The 20544-nt window shown below is 42.1% G+C and overlaps 1 protein-coding gene across 1 annotated transcript in view; it reads left to right on the forward strand.

The window, feature by feature from the left end:
* Positions 1-20544, forward strand: part of LOC149279305 (Golgi-specific brefeldin A-resistance guanine nucleotide exchange factor 1-like) — a 168495-nt gene that overhangs the window by 93286 nt on the left and 54665 nt on the right. The window contains exons 23-28 of the mRNA XM_089501339.1: positions 8031-8207; positions 10599-10663; positions 13134-13257; positions 18878-18949; positions 19936-20030; positions 20333-20486. Coding sequence (XP_089357465.1) covers positions 8031-8207; positions 10599-10663; positions 13134-13257; positions 18878-18949; positions 19936-20030; positions 20333-20486 — 687 coding nt within the window. The remainder of the gene's footprint in view (positions 1-8030; positions 8208-10598; positions 10664-13133; positions 13258-18877; positions 18950-19935; positions 20031-20332; positions 20487-20544) is intronic.

Raw genomic sequence — 20544 nt, forward strand, 5'->3', positions numbered from 1 at the left:
CATATTAAACTTAAATAAAACTATAGACATATCAAGATAAAACTCAGAGACGCCCAAATTTATATCTTGAGGAAAGGTGGACCTCAACGATTTGACAAAAATTGGATTGCTACATTAGGAATGCCTGAAGCTGTCACGTTTTCACCCTTCGCTGGCTGGACTTGTTCTTTCTTTGTGTGGCTCATTCCCGTTGTCAACCACTAGTGGCCGCCCTTGCCACTCAGGACCTCTCTGGCTGATTATTATGTCCAGGTGCACCTTGCTATTTAATTAGCTCAGCCTTTATAAGCCTGCCCAGCCCTGCAGTCAGGGCCTTTGCATTGTAGTGTTATGACCGCTCTGCTTTGGCCTTGTACCTGAGCTACCTGCCTGTACCGTGAGCTACCTGCCTGTACCGTGAGCTACCTGCCTGTACCGTGAGCTACCTGCCTGTACCGTGAGCTACCTGCCTATATCGTGAGCTACCTGCCTGTACCTGCCGTCAGCCCTGCCAGTGGGCCTCCGTACCCGTCAGCCCTGCCAGTGGGCCTCCGTACCCGTCAGCCCTGCCAGTGGGCCTCCGTACCCGTCAGCCCTGCCAGTGGGCCTCCGTACCCGTCAGCCCTGCCAGTGGGCCTCCCTACCCGTCAGCCCTGCCAGTGGGCCTCCCTACCCGTCAGCCCTGCCAGTGGGCCTCCCTACCCGTCAGCCCTGCCAGTGGGCCTCCTGCCATCAGCCCATCCAGTGGGCCTCCGTACCCGTCAGCCCTGCCAGTGGGCCTCCTGCCATCAGCCCATCCAGTGGGCCTCCGTATCCGTCAGCCCTGCCAGTGGGCATCCTGCCTAGAGACTTTCTGCCTTTACTTGCTGGTCATATCACCTATAGTAATACAGTACCTTTCCACGTCTTCTGTTTGTACTGTGTTTTATTGCGCCTGTCCGTACCACCCCACTTACCGTCATGCATCGTGGGGTACAAACGGAACCCTTTGTATCCCCTGCTACTGGGCTCCTACCCGACCTGCTTACCTGGGTCATGACAGAAGCTTGTCTAAAAAGTGCTAATTCACTGCCCACAGTCAGTAGTGAGCATGCCATATGGATAACGTTTTTAAAAAACATTATCCTTTTTCAATGTATCATTTACGTTAAAGCAGAGTTTGGAAAAACAACTCACTTAATTGGAAAGTAGCGGTATCATCACACAAGTTAATAAAAGTAATTGGGCATCACCTATTGTGCCAGTTTGTAAAAAGAATGGTGAAATAGGTTTACAGAATGACACTAAATTCTCAGCTGATGGTGGATACATATCCTTTGCCAAGGACAGACAAAATATTTGCATATTCGTGGCAGGCTGGTGGAAAATGTATTTAGAAAATCGATTTCAAGCAAGCATATCGGGTTCTGTATAATAATTGAATTGATTTTGGAATAGCACCTGCAATTTGGCAACAATGGACTAAAAGCAAGTTTAGAAAAATGTATCTAGAAGGCAACCAAATTAGAATTTTGTGGGCATATTGTAGATGACAATGGAACAACGGAAGACATTGCATGTGCACTTGAAGCACCAGCACCAAAGGATGCTCTTAGGTTTACTAAATTATTATAAGTTCTTTCCAAATTTAGCCCACGCGTTATACCCATTACATGCTTTGCAAGACAATAACACAGAATGTGTCTGGTCTGAGAGCTGTCAATGCACTTTTCAGAAGTCAAAACAAAAAATTGTGTTATCGAGACTTTTAGTGCACTATGATTTACATAAACTGCTAACGCTAGCTTGTGATGCATCACCTTACGGTTTGGTGCCGTTCTTTCTCGCTCTTATCCAGGTAAAACAGAGAGGCCGATATCATTCTCATCAAGATCTCTGACTGAAAATGAGAGCCGTTTTCACAAATAGACAAGCTTTGGTCCTGATTTGGACAATAAAAATGCCATCTGTACCTTTATGGGAGATCATTTACAAGATTAACTGATCATAGACCATTACTAACAATATTTGGGCCAGATAAAAATATTTCAACAACCATATACCAATCTCATATACAAAATGTATATGCTCATGCATTCTCAAGATTGATTGGAAAGTAAACAAATAAATATGCATAGTTGTGCCTACACAGAATAATTTTTTGTCACCAGAAGAAACCATAAAGGACTTATTGTTACAAAAAATATCAAATTACTTATGAGATGGTTGGCTTCATAAAGCTGATACAACTAGTCAGCCACTTAAAAATAGATAATTGGAAGCAACTTTTAAAAATCACTGTTTATTGTGGGGATAACTAATAACTGTACCATGTCTACAGGAAAAACTGCTACAATTACTGCATAAGGGGCATCCAGGCATATCATGTATGAAGCAACTTTCCCGTAGTTATTTCTGGTGGCCAAAACTAGATGTACATTGCAAATGATGTGACTTCCCGTGAAGGACATGTACAACCTTGGGTTTGGCCAGCACAACCATAGTATTGAATATACATAGATTATCCAGGACCAATTCGTGGGCAAATGTATTTAATTATAGTTGGTGCTTATTCTAAATGGCCAGTTACAATGGCAGCTGCAAAACCAACTATTTCAGCATTAAAGAAAAATGTTCATTATTTGGATATCCTGATTATGTGGTTTCAGACAACGGCTCTCAGTTTACATCAAAAGAATTTGAAGCTTTTGTAAGACAAATGAGCATTAAATGTAAAACTTCTGCCCTGTATCACCCTACAACTAATGGACAAGCTGAACGTTTTGTTCAGACGTTCAAGAAATTTATTTATGCAATGCTTGTATCGAAACAGAATCCATTGGATGAAATCTGTGATTTCCTATTTGCATATAGAACAACGCAGCATCCAGCAACGGGAAAAACACCAGCATAATTGTTGTTAGGTAGACAACGTCGTACACACCTAGATGCTTTAAGGCCAACTGAACGTATACAAAGCAGAGTTGTTGATAAAACAACAAGAAAGGGAAGGCATTTCGACAGGATTGTATGGTCAATCAAAGAGATAGACATCGGCAACAGTGACAAAGGTCTTAGGACCTAAAAATTATTAAATCAGTTTAGCTGATGGCTGCGTTACACAAAAAAAGAGCGGATGATCAATGCAAACTGGAAGCCTGATATCTGGCAAGGAGTGTGGTTTAACCCTGATGTAGGATCAACATTGGAAAAAGAAAATGGTTCAACAGTAAATTAACCTGTTACAAATTCAGACAACACTACACCACATTCTTCAGATGCTGCACAGCCTATTTCTGATGTGTTGCCCGATTCCAAAACCAGACTGAATGACCTACCAGATGCCCTCCTGACTGGCTGCAAGTGAATGGCAGACTAAGAGATTACATCCATAGGAACTATAACCAATCTCAAAAATAAATAGTTAAAGATTAGTTGGAACAGTTAATTTAATAAATCACCAGAGCTGGCCTTAAGTGTTCTGGCGCCCTGTGCGGACTACTCCTCTGGCGCCCCCCATCCCAAAAAAACAAACTAGCTTTCATTTAAGATAGTTTATGTGCAAGTGCAAACAAGTACAGTAATATATAACTGGGAACAATGGAAACAATAATATACATTAAATACAAGGAAAAACAGCTAATCTGCTGTAACAAAAACTAGTATTGAAAAAATTGGACCCCAGAAAGCATTTCCTTGGGCCTCGCTCCACGCTCCCTAGCATGCAATCACTCCCTCCACTACCACACCAAAAAAAAAATTGCTACACTGACTGCAGATTAGGGGAAGACTGTGATAGTCAGTGCAGTCTTCCCCCCTTCTCACCCTGACCATGACTTTGAGAGGTCCTCTCCCCTGCAATCATTCCCAGTCCATTTGTCCCTCATTCACTAAGCCATAACTCTCCTTTCCTTCCTCCCTGTGAACTATAGATCAAACACATATAAACAGCACTTGCATGTATAGATCACATACAAACATTATATTTGCAGGTATGCATAAATGATTTATGGAAACATAGCATATCAGGTAAAGATCAACAGAATCAACACAAAAAACACCAAGCTTTGCAAGTATAGATCAATTGAAAATCACATGTTAACTCAGCGTTGAAGGTATAGCTCAAATAAACAGAATCAGACATACAAACCCTCTATTTGTAGGTATACAATAATAATGTATGGAAACAGAGCATACCAGATACAGATCAACAGAATAACACACACACACACACACACACACACACACTAAATTATAGGCATAGATCACAGGTTGCACACCCTTAAGCCAGCCCTGGTGTCCACATTGCCCCCATAGAACGTGATCAGCACCCAGATTACACACACATTACAGCCTAGCCTGAGCCAACTTTGTCCCCTAACAGCCAAGTGTAAGACATCTTTGTTGGCAAACAGCCCACCCGTCATGTGCCATCTTTGCATTTCCCCAAATCACTAAAACATCCATGATAGACACAAACACTTACAGTTACTTACTCATTCACACAAATCATTTACACATATTCATTAATGCAGTCTCACAAATCATTCAAGCAATTCATCTACACATTCATTCATTCTCGTTCGCATTCACACTACCCCATCTACCCCTCCCCTTTTTATTATCTGCCCCTTATCCCTATGTACTCCCTTATCACTATGTACTCCCTCTCCCCTTCTCACTATGTACCCCCTCTCCCCCTTTCTCAATATCTAACCCCTCTCCCCCTTCTCACTGCCTTTCCCCCTCTGCCCCTTCTCACTGCCTTCCACCCCTCTGCCCCTTCTCACTGCCTTCCCCCCTTCTCACTGCCTCCCCCCCTTCTGTCCCTTCTCCCTATCTACCCTCCTCTGTCCCTTCTAACTATCTACCCCCCTCTGTCCCTTCTCACTATCTACCCCCCCTCTCCCTACTTCTCATTATCCTTTCTTACCTTGTTGCCGGAGTCCTGCGGTGGGAGCGGGAGGCGTCCATCTTCCCGCTCTGCTGCGGTGCGCACTTCACAGCTGAAGTGAAACGCCGGCACCGCGACCGAGTCGTGGAGAGTGAGGGGCGCCGAACGGTTGCTGAAAACTTCACGAGCGACCTGCCCAGGACTTAAATTAAAACATCAGGGTTGTTTTTTTTTTTTGTTTTTTTTTTTTTAACTTTATTTAACATGGAGGATGCACACCCCTAAGGCCGGCCCTGTGTATCATTCCTCTTTATTATGTAGAATATATGTATAGGTTTGTTTTTGACACAGCAAACCACGCATAATTCTCCATCAGACGGCCTCTTTTGCACACGGCTCAGTATTTGCATTCAGCCCAGTAGGGGGTCGCTATTGTAGTCTATGGGGAAGATGGTAAAATGGTCCCCTGACTTCTGGCTGAAACCTGCTGGAAATCAGATCTTAGTGCAAATACTAGCCAGGATCTTTGTTCTGTAAGTCCTTATGTGTAACACCACACATAAACCCCCTCCCAAAATGCAGGTGCCCCAAATCTGCATCCGAGCTCCACAGTCTAGAGTCTCTGGAACTTGGGGAAAGGTGGTACAGGGATAAGAAGTAGTCCCAGTGGCCCCCTGTACCCAGAGCCCATAGTCTGTAGGAAGGAGGCTGGGCCTCAGGCCCCTCCAGGAGCCCATGGCACAGAGGCTTCAGTGACAGCTCCGTGTTCAAGTTCTTATGCTCATGTGCCTTTCACCAGTGAACAGTGGTCAGCATGGGCACCCTGACTGGTCTCTGCCCCATATGCAACAAACTGTGATTCACTGTGTGTTCTGACACCTTTCAATAAGAACCAGCATTACCTTTTTCAGCCATTTGAGCTCATCTGTTGGATTTCACCACACAGCCCAGCCCCCCCCCCTCGCATCAATGAGCCTTGGCCGCCCATGACACTGTCACATGTTTAACACTTTTCCTTCCTTGGACCGTTTTTGGTAGGTGTCACGGAAGCCTCTGTGCCATGGGCTTCTGGAGGGGACTGAGTGCCAGCCTCCTTCCTACAGACTATGGGCCCTGGTAAGGAGTGCCACGTTATCCAAATCAGAGACTCTAAAGACTGTGGAGCTCGGAAATAGATTTGGGGTTCCTGCATTTTGGGACTGTGATGGTTCCTGGAGTCACCCTACCCCTCAGTTAATGTTATCCAGTGACATGAAGCCCTTTTGTGTGTTATTAATGATAATGTATTTTTATTATTGCCTTATTTCCTAACAGTTTACACACTAAGGTCTGGGAGATAATCTAATCAAGACAATGTGTATTCCTTGTTTTAGTGGTGCCTGTGTCATTTTGTATTGTTAATCCCTTTACTGCCCCTGTTGTCTCAGGGAGGCAGATTAAGGGGTCGGTTTGTATTCCAGTATCTTGTTTTATGTTAATGTGTGTTTTGCTGGATATTTCCACCCGTCTGTGTCTAAAATAAATCAGTTCTCCTCTTGTTGTACCTAAAGACTGGTCTTGCCTGGTTATTTGGTTACTGGATAGTGATATTCCCTTACTTTGCTTGGGGATATTGCCGACTGATTGCGGGGAATTATTGTCATGAAGGGAGAAGTCACTCTTGGCGGAGAGGGACAACCTGAGATCCCTGGTCGGTCCGTCACAGTAGGCACTGATCACTGTAGACCAAGAACAGCTTAGAAGAGGTGTAATTTTTTAGATGCTCTGACCCGGTTGTCTGGTCCCTGTCAAACCCTTACATTTTTCCTGCTTGTAAGACATCAACTTTGAGGATGAAATGCCCGCTTAGTAACATAGTAACATAGTAACATAGTTCATAAGGTTGAAAAAAGACCAAAGTCCATCAAGTTCAACCTATATACATATTGTGTCCCTACTGTGTTGATCCAGAGGAAGGCAAAAAACCCTTATGAAGCAGATGCCAATTGCCCCATACCAGGGGGAAAATTCCTTCCCGACTCCAAATATGGCAATCAGAATAAATCCCTGGATCAACGTTCTGTCCCTATTAATCTAATATCCATAACTTGTAATATTATTGCTTTCAAGAAACACGTCCAGGCTCCTTTTGAACTCTTTTATTGAGTTTACCATCACCACTTCCTCTGGCAGAGAGTTCCATAATCTCACCGCTCTTACTGTAAAGAACCCCCGTCTGTGCTGGTGTAGAAACCTTCTTTCCTCCAGCCGTAGAGGATGTCCCCTTGTTATAGATACAGTCCTGAGTATAAATAGGTCCTGGGAGTGATCTCTGTACTGCCCCCTTATATATTTATACATAGTTATTAAGTCCCCCCTAAGCCGTCTTTTTTCCAAACTAAATAACCCCAATTCTGATAATCTTTCTGGGTACTGTAGTCCTCCCATTCCCCTTATTACTCTGGTTGCACGTCTTTGAACCCTCTCCAGCTCCACTATATCTTTCTTGTACACTGGTGCCCAGTACTGTACACAGTATTCCATGTGTGGTCTGACTAGTGACTTGTACAGTGGTAGAATTATTTCCTTGTCGTGGGCATCTATGCCCCTTTTGATGCACCCCATGATTTTATTTGCCTTAGCAGCAGCTGCCTGACACTGGTCGCTACAGGTAAATTTACTGTTAACTAAAACTCCTAAGTCCTTTTCCATGTCAGTCGTCCCCAGTGTTTTCCCATTTAATACATATTCCCAGCCTGGATTTTTCTTCCCCATGTGCATAACCTTACATTTATCTGTGTTGAACCTCATCTGCCACATCCCAGCCCAAGCCTCCAACCTATGCAGATCCATTTGTAATCGTGCGCTGTCCTCTATTGTGTTAACCACGTTACAGAGCTTGGTGCCTAATATATCCCACCCACTGAACGAGATTATCAGTGTTGTTCGCTTCACTGGTCAGTGGTCAAGATATTATGGCTGATCTGTGTGTGTGCACAGACAAGCCAGGGATACCTGAAGATCCATGACTTGAATACCCGTCGTTTATTTGTGATTGTGACTTTGAAATCAATGCATTTATGAGGAAAAATAATTGTCCTAAAAAAAGATTGCATGCTCTTTATTTAAACTTTCAATTGTCTGGTCAAGTATAAAGCTCCATTCACATACAATTGTATACATTTGTCTTATATTCCAGGCAGCAGAGAACCTGCCAACTGTTTTTGGAAGCAACCCTAAGGCTCAGGTTGCCGCAAAGACTGTTTTTCACCTAGCCCATCGACATGGAGATATTCTGCGGGAGGGCTGGAAAAACATCATGGACTCCATGTTGCAACTGTTCCGTGCGGAACTGTTGCCAAAGGCTATGGTAGAGGTAAGGAAGCTTATGGTAAGAGACTAGGGGTTCCGAATATCAGTCTGCCTTTCTAATGCATTAAGCGTAGACTGCTTTATAAATCTGAAGTTGGCTCAGAAAAGAGGGGTCCGCTTTTCACATACAACCCCAACTAGTGGTCATATTTACAGTTGCAGGAAAAACTATATGAACCCTTTGGCATTGCCTGGATTTCTGCATATCTTGGTCATTAACCCCATCAGGCCCATTTTTTTTTTTATACCTAAAAGCCTTGGTTTTGGGGTTTTTATTTTTTATTTTTTGTTTTTTTTTCTACCATGTGATTTCCCTTTTCTATATTTGTACCCACAACAATTATACCTCATTTTGTTCAGGACACATAGGGCCTTCTTTTAAAATCATAGGTTTGTATAACACATAATTCTAAGTGATAATGTGTAAAAAATAAAAAATACTAAAATAGTGAGAAAAACGTTTTTTTTGCAATTTTGTTGCAAAGGGGTATTTATTATTATTATTATTATTATTATTATTATTATTATTATTATCTTTTATTTATATAAAGCCAACAGTTTATGCAGCGCTTAATACAATACATATATTCAAGGGGTATGACAAGACAAGAATTGACAGACTAAGACAAACCGATACATTAGGTGAAGAGAGCCCTGCTCGCAAGCTTACAATCTTGAGGGAATGGTGTGACAAACATAAGGCACAGAGAAAGGGTGAGAGGAAATGTGGTGGTTGTATCAATGACAAGGAAGTTCTAGCAGCTAAGATGGTATGCTTCTCTGAAGAAGTGGGTTTTGAGATGTTTCTTGAATGTTGGGAGGGTGAATGCTGAAGGTTCCTTGGGAGTAGATTCCAGAGATATGGGGCAGCTCGAGTGAAATCTTGTAGACGGGAAAAGGAAGAGGTGAGGAGGAGAGCCTTAGCCCATGGGAAGAACGTAGGGATCGAGTAGGAGAGTGCTTATGAGGGCAGAAATGTATGGAGGAACAGTATTATGGGGATGGCCTTATATGTCAGTACCAGGATTTTAAATTTAATTATAAAGGTAATTGGGAGCCAGTGGAGGGTTTCACAGAGTGGGGAAGCAGAAGAGGAGCGACGTGCAAGAAAGATAAGCCTAACAGCAGCATTTAGGACAGACTGTAGAGGAGAGAGTGATGAGTAATGGGCGGATACAAGAGATGTTTTTTAGAGGTAAGCGGCAGGATCTGGCGACGGACTGAATGTGAGGGATGAAGGAAAGGTTAGAGTCAAGGATGACCTCAAGGCGTCGGGCCTGGCTAGTAGCAGAGATAGTCGTGTTGTTAATGGTGATAGAGAATTCAGGTAGTGGAGTGGAGATGGAGGGAGGGAAGATAATGAGTTTTAGAAAGATTAAGTTTCAGGTAGCGTTGTGACATCCATGAAGAAATAGCAGACAAGCAATTGGTAATACTGGACATGAGAGATGAAGAGATATCAGGAGAAGACAGGTAGATTTGGGTATCATCTGCATATAGATGATACTGGAGGCCAAATTAGGTGATTAGTTTGCCAACAGATGAAGTATGAAGAGATAACAGCAGAGGTCCAAGGACTGAACCTTGGGGGACACCAAGCGAAAGTGGAAGGGGCGATGATGTCTTGCCAGAGAAGTTGACAGAGAAGAAATGGTTAGACAGATATGAGGAGATCCAGGAGAGAGCTGTATCTCGAATGCCTATAGAAGCAAGGTGAGGATCAACAGTATTAAAAGCAGCAGAGAGATCCAATAGTATTAGAATAGAGAAGCGACCTTTACCAGAGAGCAAGTCATTGGAGACTTTTGTTAGAGCTGTTTCAGTAGAGTGAAGGGGTTTGACTGTAGAGGGTCAATGTAGGAGGGGATTAGAGGAGAGGAAATTAGTAAGGCGATTGTACACAATCTGTTCAAGCAGAGGTAAAAGGAAGCAGAGAGATAGGGTGGTAGTTAGTCATACAGATGGGATATGAGGAAGGATTTTTTAGAATGGGAGTGAGTACAAGGTATTGACTTTAGGGGGGTGCATAGTTATGCACACACGTTTTCTGTTTTTTTTTGTCTTGATTCTTGTTTGTTTCACAATAGAAATACTTTGCATCTTCAAAGTGGTAGGCATGTTGTGTAAATTAAATGATAGAAACTAAAATAGGAAAAATGCCAAGGAGGGCGAATACTTTTGCAACCCACTATACTAGGTGCTAATGTGAAAGGTTGGATATTTCACAAGATGAGAATAACAATTCTGTAGGTGGCAATGGCAGAACTTGCAAACTTTCACGGTTTGGTGAGTTGCATTTAAAATCACCATCTTAACAGTGTTATGAAGCTGATCATTTTGCACTGAAATCATATCAACTAAGCAAACCTCATATTTGTAACCATATTTGTTTCAGGTGGAAGACTTTGTGGACCCCAATGGAAAGATCTCTCTGCAACGGGAGGAAATCCCTGCCAATCGGTGTGTGAAAAACTTTAATGACCACTTCATCATTTGCAAATCACCTTACCCCACACATTCTAGGTTTTACGAGCAGTTTGCCAATGGGAGAAAACGAAACAAATAAGCATTACTGTGCTGTTCCTGGTAATAGCATACAAATGCATAAGAAATGGTTAACATTTTTATAGTAGTTAAGTGATAAAGTATTTTTAATGCATTTAACCTCTTGATGACAAATGACGGTCCTGGCACGTCATGTTGAGGCATTCAGCAACACCGAGATCGGCATCAGGGGCCGTGTCTGGCCCCTCCCTCGGGTGACTCCCATTTTAAGAGTTCAGGAGGCGATCAATGATTTCACTGAAATGCCACTTGCCACTGCAAGATTTTGCCACTCGCAAGATGGTGGCGCGGCCAAAAAAAAAGTTGAAAAAGTTTCCAAGAGGGTCTCTCCAGACCCTCCTGAGAACTCTGGCTCCCCTTACAGGCTGAATACAGGTACTGCATTTAACCATACACATCAATGGAGCCCAGCTTACTTACCACAATATGATTAGTAAAATAAAAATGGTAACATGTAAAAATAATTTCCCACTAATGTCACCAGAGGAACCTTCCAGTTAATGTTAAAAACAGGACAATTGTTAACAACAGGACAAAAAAATTAATTGAATTTGCTACGTTCAACAATGTACCAACTAACACAGGGGGAAGAATGACCACATGTCTCATTTCCAATTTGAAAAATGCACACCCAAACGTTGCCTTTTAGCCCCCAAACAACCTGACAAATCCATGCATGTGGGGTGTTGCTGTACTCAGGAGATGTACAATGTGTGTGGGAAAAATACACACAAAAAATACTACTACAAACCTTGACAAAGGCTGGGGGTAGAATAAGTGCATGGAAAGAGTTAAAATACCATCATTTGAAATACCCTGGGGTGTCTAGTCTTCAAAAATGTATGGTTTGATGAGGTAAATTGCATTGGCCGGATTCAAAGATACCTGAAATAGCACATGGAGGAAGAATTACCAGATTTGGAAAAAATGGTTTTGAAATAGCAAAGCACTACTTGTACTTATTGCCTCATAACGTGCAGAAACAAGGGAAAAAAGCATAAAAACATTGGGTATTTCTAAACTTTTATAGATAAGTAAAATATTTTTCAAGTAAAGTCAGAAAAAGTAAATTTTTCACCATATTTTATTCTTTTTTTGATAGTTAATGATATGATACAATCAAAATAATCTAAACATCTAAAGAAAGTCATTCTTGTCCTGAAAAAAAACATATAACTTGTGTGGGTTCGGTAAATGGGAAAGAAGAAAATTACAGCTAAACACGAGCAGTGCAGAAATGTTAAAGCAGCCAATGTCACGAAGGGTACAAAAATTAAAATCAGCCATTTCCACGAAGGGGTTAAATTTGTTATTGATGTGAGAAACCAGTCATTTATAACCTACATAATTAGTGATTTTTAATATTCAAAGTACCGTATTTGCTCGATTATAAGATGGTTGTCTTCTAATCAGACCTCAAATAGAGGTCTGACTACAAGACTAAGATCCAGATCCCCCGCAGTGCTGCAGGGGACCTGGATCCTTCTCTCTCATAACCTCCGCTGCTGCCGGCACTTCCTCTAGGAGTTTCTATGACGAAGCGCCGGCATCACATGATCCTCAGGTGCTCATTCATAGAAGACCCAGCGGAAGGGCCGGCAGCAGCGGAGGTTGTCTGCGCATATCGTGCAGACCTCCACTGGCTGCCCCACTAGACACCAAGGAATCTGAAGCACGAGGAACAAGTCTAACGAAGCACTGGTAAGTCGGGGGAGGGTAAGAGTGGCATATGGGGGGGGTAAGGGCTTTCTGGAGGCAGAGTGGCATATAGTGGGGTTAAAAGGAATATCAGGGAGGCAGAGTGGCATATAGTGGGGTTAAAAGGAATATCAGGGAGGCAGAGTGGCATATAGGGGGGTTGAGGCATATCTGGGAGGCAGAGTGACGTATAGGGCATATCTGGGGGGCAGAGTGGCATATTGGGGGTTAAAAGGCATATCTGGCGGCAGAGTGGCATATCAGGGAGGGAGAGTGGCATATAGGAGGGTATAAGGCATATCTGGGGGGCAGAATAGCAAGCTACGGAGCAGATGTGCATAACTGGGGGACAGGTTGGCAAATAAAAAGAAATAAAAACAAAAAAATTGTTCACATGTGAATTAATATTTACTAGTAAAACTTTTTTCTTATAGGGTAGTCTTATATTCAGGCTTTTTCTTTTTTTTCCTAAATAAATCACATTTTGGGGGGTCATCTTATAATTGAGCAAATACGGTTATATGTTAACGCAACAGTATTGAAATTTATTGCCACTATCATCCTAATGTCAATACTGTTCAGTTTAAAAGAAAAACTGCTGGAAGAATTCAACATGAACGTTTAATCAGAATTATTTTTGAAAAATTTGCATTGCTTTTTCCCCTAGTGGAGAGTCAACTGTATTGAGTTTTGTTAGCTGGTTAACACTAAGTGGAACCGAGCAGTCCAGTCTTAGAGGTCCTTCCACAGAAAACCAGGAAGCAAAGAAAAATGCTCTGGAATGCATTAAGGTAAGCAGATTAAAACTGTATTATCTCATGGAATGAGCAAAGCTGTCATTTCCTTAAATTTTACATTTTACAGTTGTATGCACTAAAAGCTTTTATTGTTTTATTACTGTGTTTACAGATTATATAAAAATAATTTATTTTGGAGATTAACCCATATAGGTACATCCACAAAAAGGGTAGCAGGATGTCTATTAGAATATACCTTAATGGCATGACTTTTTCTCAGCAGCAGGGACATCTCCCTGGCTTACTTTCAACAGATTGGGTGGAATGGTGTGAGTGCCTGTACACAGCTGGAATATGAATGTCAACACTCACACCCAATAGGTCTTTGGAGGAAAGAAGAGACCCAGCAGGGTCTGCCTAGTCCTGGCATGGATTTCTGATTTCTCATTGATCATATACTGTACGTTGTGATCTGTACAGGGCAATGGAGCCCTGATTGCTGATCAATGTAATCAGTGCATGGGAGATGAGGGGGGAGGGGTATGACAAATAGAAAAAACTGATTAAAAATAAATTAAAATTAATTAAAATATATATGAAAAAGGAAAACAAATAATAAATAAAAAGGGAAATTAATGTTTAAATAAAGTACCCTAATACTGCCTAACCCTAACACATATATATATATAAAACACTAAACACCAGCCAATTGTATTAATATTAGATAAGGTATAGGTTAATATGTAAATGATTGATTAACTTCTTTGTACTTAATGCATTTTGGTCATTTTAGGAGATAAAATATTACGAAAATATGTATTTTTGAATTTTTTCCATGCGGCAGGACAGGAAACTGAAAAAAGGATGTAAACTTCCCGTATTTTCCTGTCCTGGGCAGGAACAGTTCATAGTTTTCTCTTACGGGTACTTACCTGGGTCGTTCAGCTCAGAGGTCCTCCCAGGGACTCCAGGACGGGTTCGGCTCCCGTTTTTTACAGCCTCCTAAGGTAAGCTGCCAAAGACATCCTCCATCTTTATGGTGTTTAGCAGCATTTAGGCACATACGTGGTCGCGCATGATTACCTGAACTGAAGATGCACGTGGCACGCTATGAAGACGTCAGCAGGCAACTTTTGCAGCAAAATTCAAATCTTCAATTCAAAGCCGAGTGGTGATCCTTGGAGCAGTATAGTGCTCTGTTTGGGCACATTAAGTGCTCCTTGTCGTTGTGTTTCGGTACAGCTCCTCAAGCTAGCGGATATCCTGTATTATATTACTATGTTTGGGGCTATTTATACACTAGGTATAGGGTATTTTATTAAGGGCTTTAATTAAATTATGACCAGCCCTTACCTGTTGGCAATCGGTGAAAATCCTGTGCAGTTAGCATTAAGTCTAAACTACATTCAGCCTTTGCAAGTCTCTTCCAACCCCTCCATTTAGTGGCCTGCCAGTAAAATGTAAATTGTGGAATTCTCAGATATTTCCTCTGAACAGGAATCAGACTTTACTAGTTTTCTAAGAGGATGTTACATATCATTTTCAGAAGAAGGTGAAATTGTTGATGACTTGTCTATTTATTTTCTCAAGGGCATACACAAAGATTGATCAGGGCTGTTCAAACTATCATGGAATATTATAACACACCAGTATAGGGTACCTTGTTTTGGCCACTAAAAGACTTTTTTCCTTGACATCCTTTTTTTTTTTTTTTTTTTTTTTTTTTTTTTTTAACGACATTATGCCTGTGGCCATACCAAACTGAATACACTTGATCTCGGAAGCTAAGCACAGGAGGGCCTGGGTAGTACTTGGATGAGAAATATCCAGATATAAAGGCCTTGATTTCACAGCGTTTTTAATCTTTATTTTTGCTAGATAGGGAAGAAGCTCCTCTTTCTATTAGCACAGCTGTTTCTCGTCTATTGAAGATTTCTCAGGTCTTTGAGGCACCATGAATCGGAAAGCTGATTGTTCTTATCTGGCTTAGGAACTCAGTGTAACCAGTGTTAACAGCTCCCACAGTTTCTAGGGCTCAGCGTTCCTGGTTAGTCCACTTAGAAAATGTTTTGTCTTCACATGCTCCCAAGCACCAACCATTTAACTTTGAGATTTTCTACTCACCTAGCTGCAAAATTTGTGGTTTATCTACACTTGCTAGACATGCCAAATGGTTTTAGTTTGATTTGTTTTGTTCTATTCCTCTGAAGGAAGGCAGGCTATTTGTCTCTGTCTTGGGTCATTTCATTGAGAAACTGATTGAAGAAACTTTGCCCCAAGATTTGGAATTCTTGGAAATGCTTTACAACTTTGTTCCTCCCAGTCTTCCTCCTGCAATATTTTGGAAGATCAAGGGGAAAACAGCAAATTAAGAGAACAAGTCATCACTTTCTTGGAGGCTCACGGTTGGATTATGAATCTTGAAAACGCATCTTTCATTCCATCTCAAGAATCCGTTTCTTAGGTATGTGGGGGTAGACTCCATAAACATAAGGTTCTCTTCTTCCCAGCAACACAAGAAGTGTTATCAGAAGATCAGTCAAGAACCTCATTTTTTATTTCCATTGCTCTATATGAAAGGCCATGAGGGTGTTGGGTCCCTTGGGCAAGGCACACTTGCGCCCTCTACAGAATGTTATCCTAAAATCCTGAGACAGATAGCCTCACGCTCTGGAGAAGTTTATTCACATTTGACATTTGAAGGCCAATCTTGCTTGTTAGCTAACCCTGACATGCTTCAGAGTGGGTGTACATTTCCCTCAGGGCCACGTTACAACAAACACCTCTAAGATGGGGGCGCATATGCCTGGCCGAATAATAAAGGACTGTGGTGCTCAAAAGAACAGTCAATCTTAGATATTCCGGAGCTAAAAGCCATGTGTATTTCAGTCCGATTCAGAACACTACAGTAGTAGATTATTTAACACAACAATGAGGAACTCTTTCCAGTTCGCTGGGAATGTTAGGCACAAAACTCATGGCTTGGTCAGGAAAAAGTATCCTGGCTTTATCAGCAGTTCACATTGCAGGCCATCACGTTATCCTGGCAGGCGGCTTGAGAAGAGGCTTTCTCTTCCAAAAAGGCTGGGAGCTCAGCAACAAACTTTTTGCAGAAATCAACAAAAAATAATAGAACACCAGAAAAGATCTTATGGCTACAAAGTCAAATTCAAAGCTTTCCCCAATTAGTTTTTTAAAGGGCTGAAGATGCAACAGGGATAGTAGATGTCCTGTCAGTTCCATGGAGCAGTCTGGCTAATATGGAGCATCTTAAGAAGTCTTAAGAAGTCACTGGTTTTTCACCTGATCTCACTAAAGTTCTTAAGCAGTCAACTACATCCATCATTTGGAACAGATGTTCCAGTTAGTTTTCACCTTTGGGTATTTCCCCTCTTCAAACTTGGTTTCTTATTTTCTACAACTGTCAGAGAGGTCTCAAACCATCTTCTATTAGGTCCTAATTTCTGCTATCTGTTCATTTGCAGACCATTCTTTGGCTAACCATTGGTTAGGAGATTTGTTAAAGCTGATGGAAATCCTTCTCCAAATTCTCAATCTCCTCTTCCTCCTTGGAACCTTAACCTGGTTCTGGGTGTGTCAGGATCCTCAGCAAGGACCCCAACGAAGCGACTCACCTGAGTACCCGCCAATGGTGGGCACCAGTTCCCACGCCGCTGCCATCCTCACTGCTGCTCCGTCGGCTGCTTCGCCGTCTGAGTATAGACGCGCGCGCGCCCCCACCTCTCTTTGTGGATTCCTGAATGGAGAAGGCGGGGAACACGCGTCAACGACGTTACGCACGGAGGCGGGGCGACCCCTGGTGGTAGCTTTAAAAATCAGCACTGAGCATTACTCAGTGCTCAGTTATTGTGCCTAACGGAGCTCTATTGTATTGCTGCTTTGTTCTATTGATCCCTGTTGCTGATCCTTGGCTATTTGAATACTGTTTATGCTGATTTCTCCGTTCCTGAACCTTGGCTAATAAATACCGTTTACGCTATTTTCTCCAATCCTGAGCTTTGGCTATTTATTCCTGCACTTGCTGAATTGCCATCTGTCCTCACCGCTGTGAGGTATCCTGCATACTGGGTTCCTCACCTCGAATCCCCGACAGGGTGAGTTATGTAGAACCCCTTTTGAACGCCTCAAGGATGGCTCCTTCAAAATGCCTTATTTTAAATGCCTTTTTTTTAGTTACCATAACATCAGTCAAAGAGTTGAAGAACCACAGATTGTCATGCGAACAACCTTGTATTTTTTCTATTGGGAAAAGGTGGTTTTAAGAACGTTAAAAACTCATCTAGGAAAGAAATGTTTAGATGTTAATGTTGTCTCTCCATTTATCCTGTGCCTTGAAAGGGTTTCTAAGTCATCCATTGCTCGGTGGCTGAAAGAGACTGTTGATTTGTCCTGTTTTGTAAAGGCTATTGCCTCCATTTTCCATAACTGCTCATTTCTACTAGGGCTGTGGCCACCTCTTGGGCGGAAGCTACTGCTGCTTCTTCTGACCAGATTTGTAGAGCCACCACCTATTCATCTCTAAGCACCTTCTCAACTTTCAGGCTAAACATCCTGGAATCTGAGAATGCGGCATTTGGATGCTAGATCATGCAGGCAGAAGTTAAGCACTCTCCCCACCCTTCTTAAACATCTACCTTCTTGCTATGTTCTTAAGGTATGCTAGTGCTTGAGGGAAGGGGAAAGACAAAATTTCTTACTGTAAATTTATTCCCCGACACCAAGCAGCAGCACAAGGTTATAATGCATATAATATTATTTAATATTAGAAGTGCATATGTATAAGAAGCCCATGTTATGTGTATTAGACTTGTACATTCGGATTCTCACGAATTGCAAATTTACCCAATTTTGGTAAGTTAATTGATTTGTACGAAGCCCCTAAAAACGAGGCCAGACGTTCACCAGCTACCAGAGAGGAGGATCTCCCTTAGCGCTGCAGGGATCCTGGATCGTCCTCTCTGGCAGCCAGTGAATGTCTATGCGATTCGCGTAGACAGCCTCCTCTGCTACCTGACACTACTGCCGGGGCTTCTATGACGGAGCAAAGGCGTGACCTTCCGGTACTCAGTCATAGAAACACTGGCGGAAGTCCCGGGTAGCAGCAGAGGTTGTCTGTGCACATTGCGCAGACGTCCACCGGCTGCCCCCACTAGACACCAGGGGGTCTGGCGCATGGGGCAAGTCTAAGGATGCATCAGTAAGTCGGGGGAGCATATTGGGGGGTATAAGGCATATCTGGTGACGAGAGTAGCAAGCCGTGGGGCAGATGTGCAAAACGTTGGGCAGGATGGAAAATAAAAGGAAAGAAAAACAAAAAATGCATTTTTCTCAAACGTTTTTATTAAATATGGAAAAATTGTTTACAGGTTAATATTACTAATATTTCTTCTAGGGTAGTCTTTTATTCAGGCTTATAATCAAGCAAATACGGTAATTTACACAGTTTGTAGTCGTTTTCTACGTGCTGTTGTGGGCAAATAACAAATAGACAGTATGATATCTTGTGCTAATATATTGACTGAAGTTGTGCAATGCTGGCATGAGGAAATTCAGTTAGGTACACAGATTTGTCCTATTTGTGATCAAGTACATTTATTGGGTATGTGAAAGATGTTTTTCCTCAGATTATAATCATCAGGTCTTATCATTGTAGTTATGTGATCCAGAGAAATTGATCACAGAAAGCAAGTTTCTTCAATTAGAGTCACTGCAGGAATTGATGAAGGTAAGCAGTCGATAGTATGGTGAGTTTATGTCCTGGACAATGCGTTACGTAATTAGCTGCTTCTTTGTAGCAATTTTTGCAATAAGCGTAAGCCATATTGGAGACTCCAAAGATGAACTGAGAACACCTGTCGTTCATGCCTGGACTGACCATCTGGCACACTAGTCAAATGCCCAGTAGGCTACTTGCCAACATCACCTCATACTCAGCCGATCTGCCACTCCATCAGCAGATTGAGTGCTACAGTGTGCAACTAGTAGCTAGATATGTACGGCTGTGCGATATGTGAGTTGTGCATATCCAGCGTTTGGCTGCACTGAGCTCCTCAGACTGTCACTAGGCTAAGTGCCAGGACTGCTCAATCACCATCAGCCCTGATTTCATTACATTTCATTTTAAGAACAATTTAGAAACACATACAATAACACATACAATATCAAACTGGTGCAAAGGAGAAGAGGGCCCTGCTCTTGCTAACTTACAACCCAGTCTATGATTGAGGGGGAAGTGAGACCATAGGAGATGAGTTGATCTGGTTCCGATGATGTGTTAAAGCTGTTGATTGTTCAGATGGCTTGATTATGATGATGGTTGGGAGTACTGGGAAGGAATGTTGTAGGCTTCCCTGAACAGGTGGGTTTTCAAGGAGGTTTTTAAAGTTGCGTACGAAGCAGAAAGTCTGAGGGAACAGGGAAGGAAATTCCACCAGAGGGATGCGGCGCTGTGAAATCCTGAATACGGGAGTGGGAAGAGGTAACAACAGTAGAAGATAGCTGTAGGTCATAAGAGGAATGAAGGGGACGGGTTTCTCAGGTGGAGGCGGCAGGATTTGGTGAGGGATGAAGGAGTGAGCAGAGTCAAGAATACATATTAATAAATTATGGACTGATGCCTTTTCCTTGTTCACCAGCTTATTCGTGCCCTCTCTTTATATGAATAGTGCGACATAATTTATATGGTAATGAGCTCTGGGTCTTCATTTTTAGGCACTAATATCTGTGACACCAGATGAAGAGATGTATGATGAAGAAGATGCTGCCTTTTGCCTTGAAATGCTGTTAAGGATTGTCTTGGAAAACAGGTAAATCAATAATTAATGCTGCTAAATTATTCCAAATCCCGCAATCATGTTGTGTATGTTTAATCCTTTGTTAGCAACACACATGCTAAACAGAAATAAATAACTTACCAGTCATATCTGAGTCCCTTCACGACAAATGGCGTTCCAGGCACATTACAGAAAAGCATTAGAAATGTTAAAACAACCGTTAAAATCAGCCATTGTCACGAAGGGGCTTAAAGCTGAATCAAAAATATTCATATACTGGAGAATTAATTTTCATGTTTGTGTTTTTATTTGGTTTTGTTTCATGTTCCATGAAGAGACCGTGTTGGCTGCGTATGGCAGGGTGTACGAGATTACCTCTACCGTTTATGTGCTCATGCTGTGGAATTCTGTTTCCTTGTTGAACGTGCAGTAGTTGGACTGCTTCGATTGGCAATACGCCTATTACGGCGAGAGGATATAAGTGCACAGGTATTAAGCTGCATTTATCAAAAATGTGTCATTTGGGGTATGTATTTTGGATCTGGAG

The sequence above is a fragment of the Sceloporus occidentalis genome, unplaced genomic scaffold, assembly GCF_023333645.1.
Source record: "Sceloporus occidentalis isolate IW3139 unplaced genomic scaffold, rSceOcc1.0.p SCAF_172, whole genome shotgun sequence".
NCBI lineage: Eukaryota > Metazoa > Chordata > Lepidosauria > Squamata > Phrynosomatidae > Sceloporus > Sceloporus occidentalis.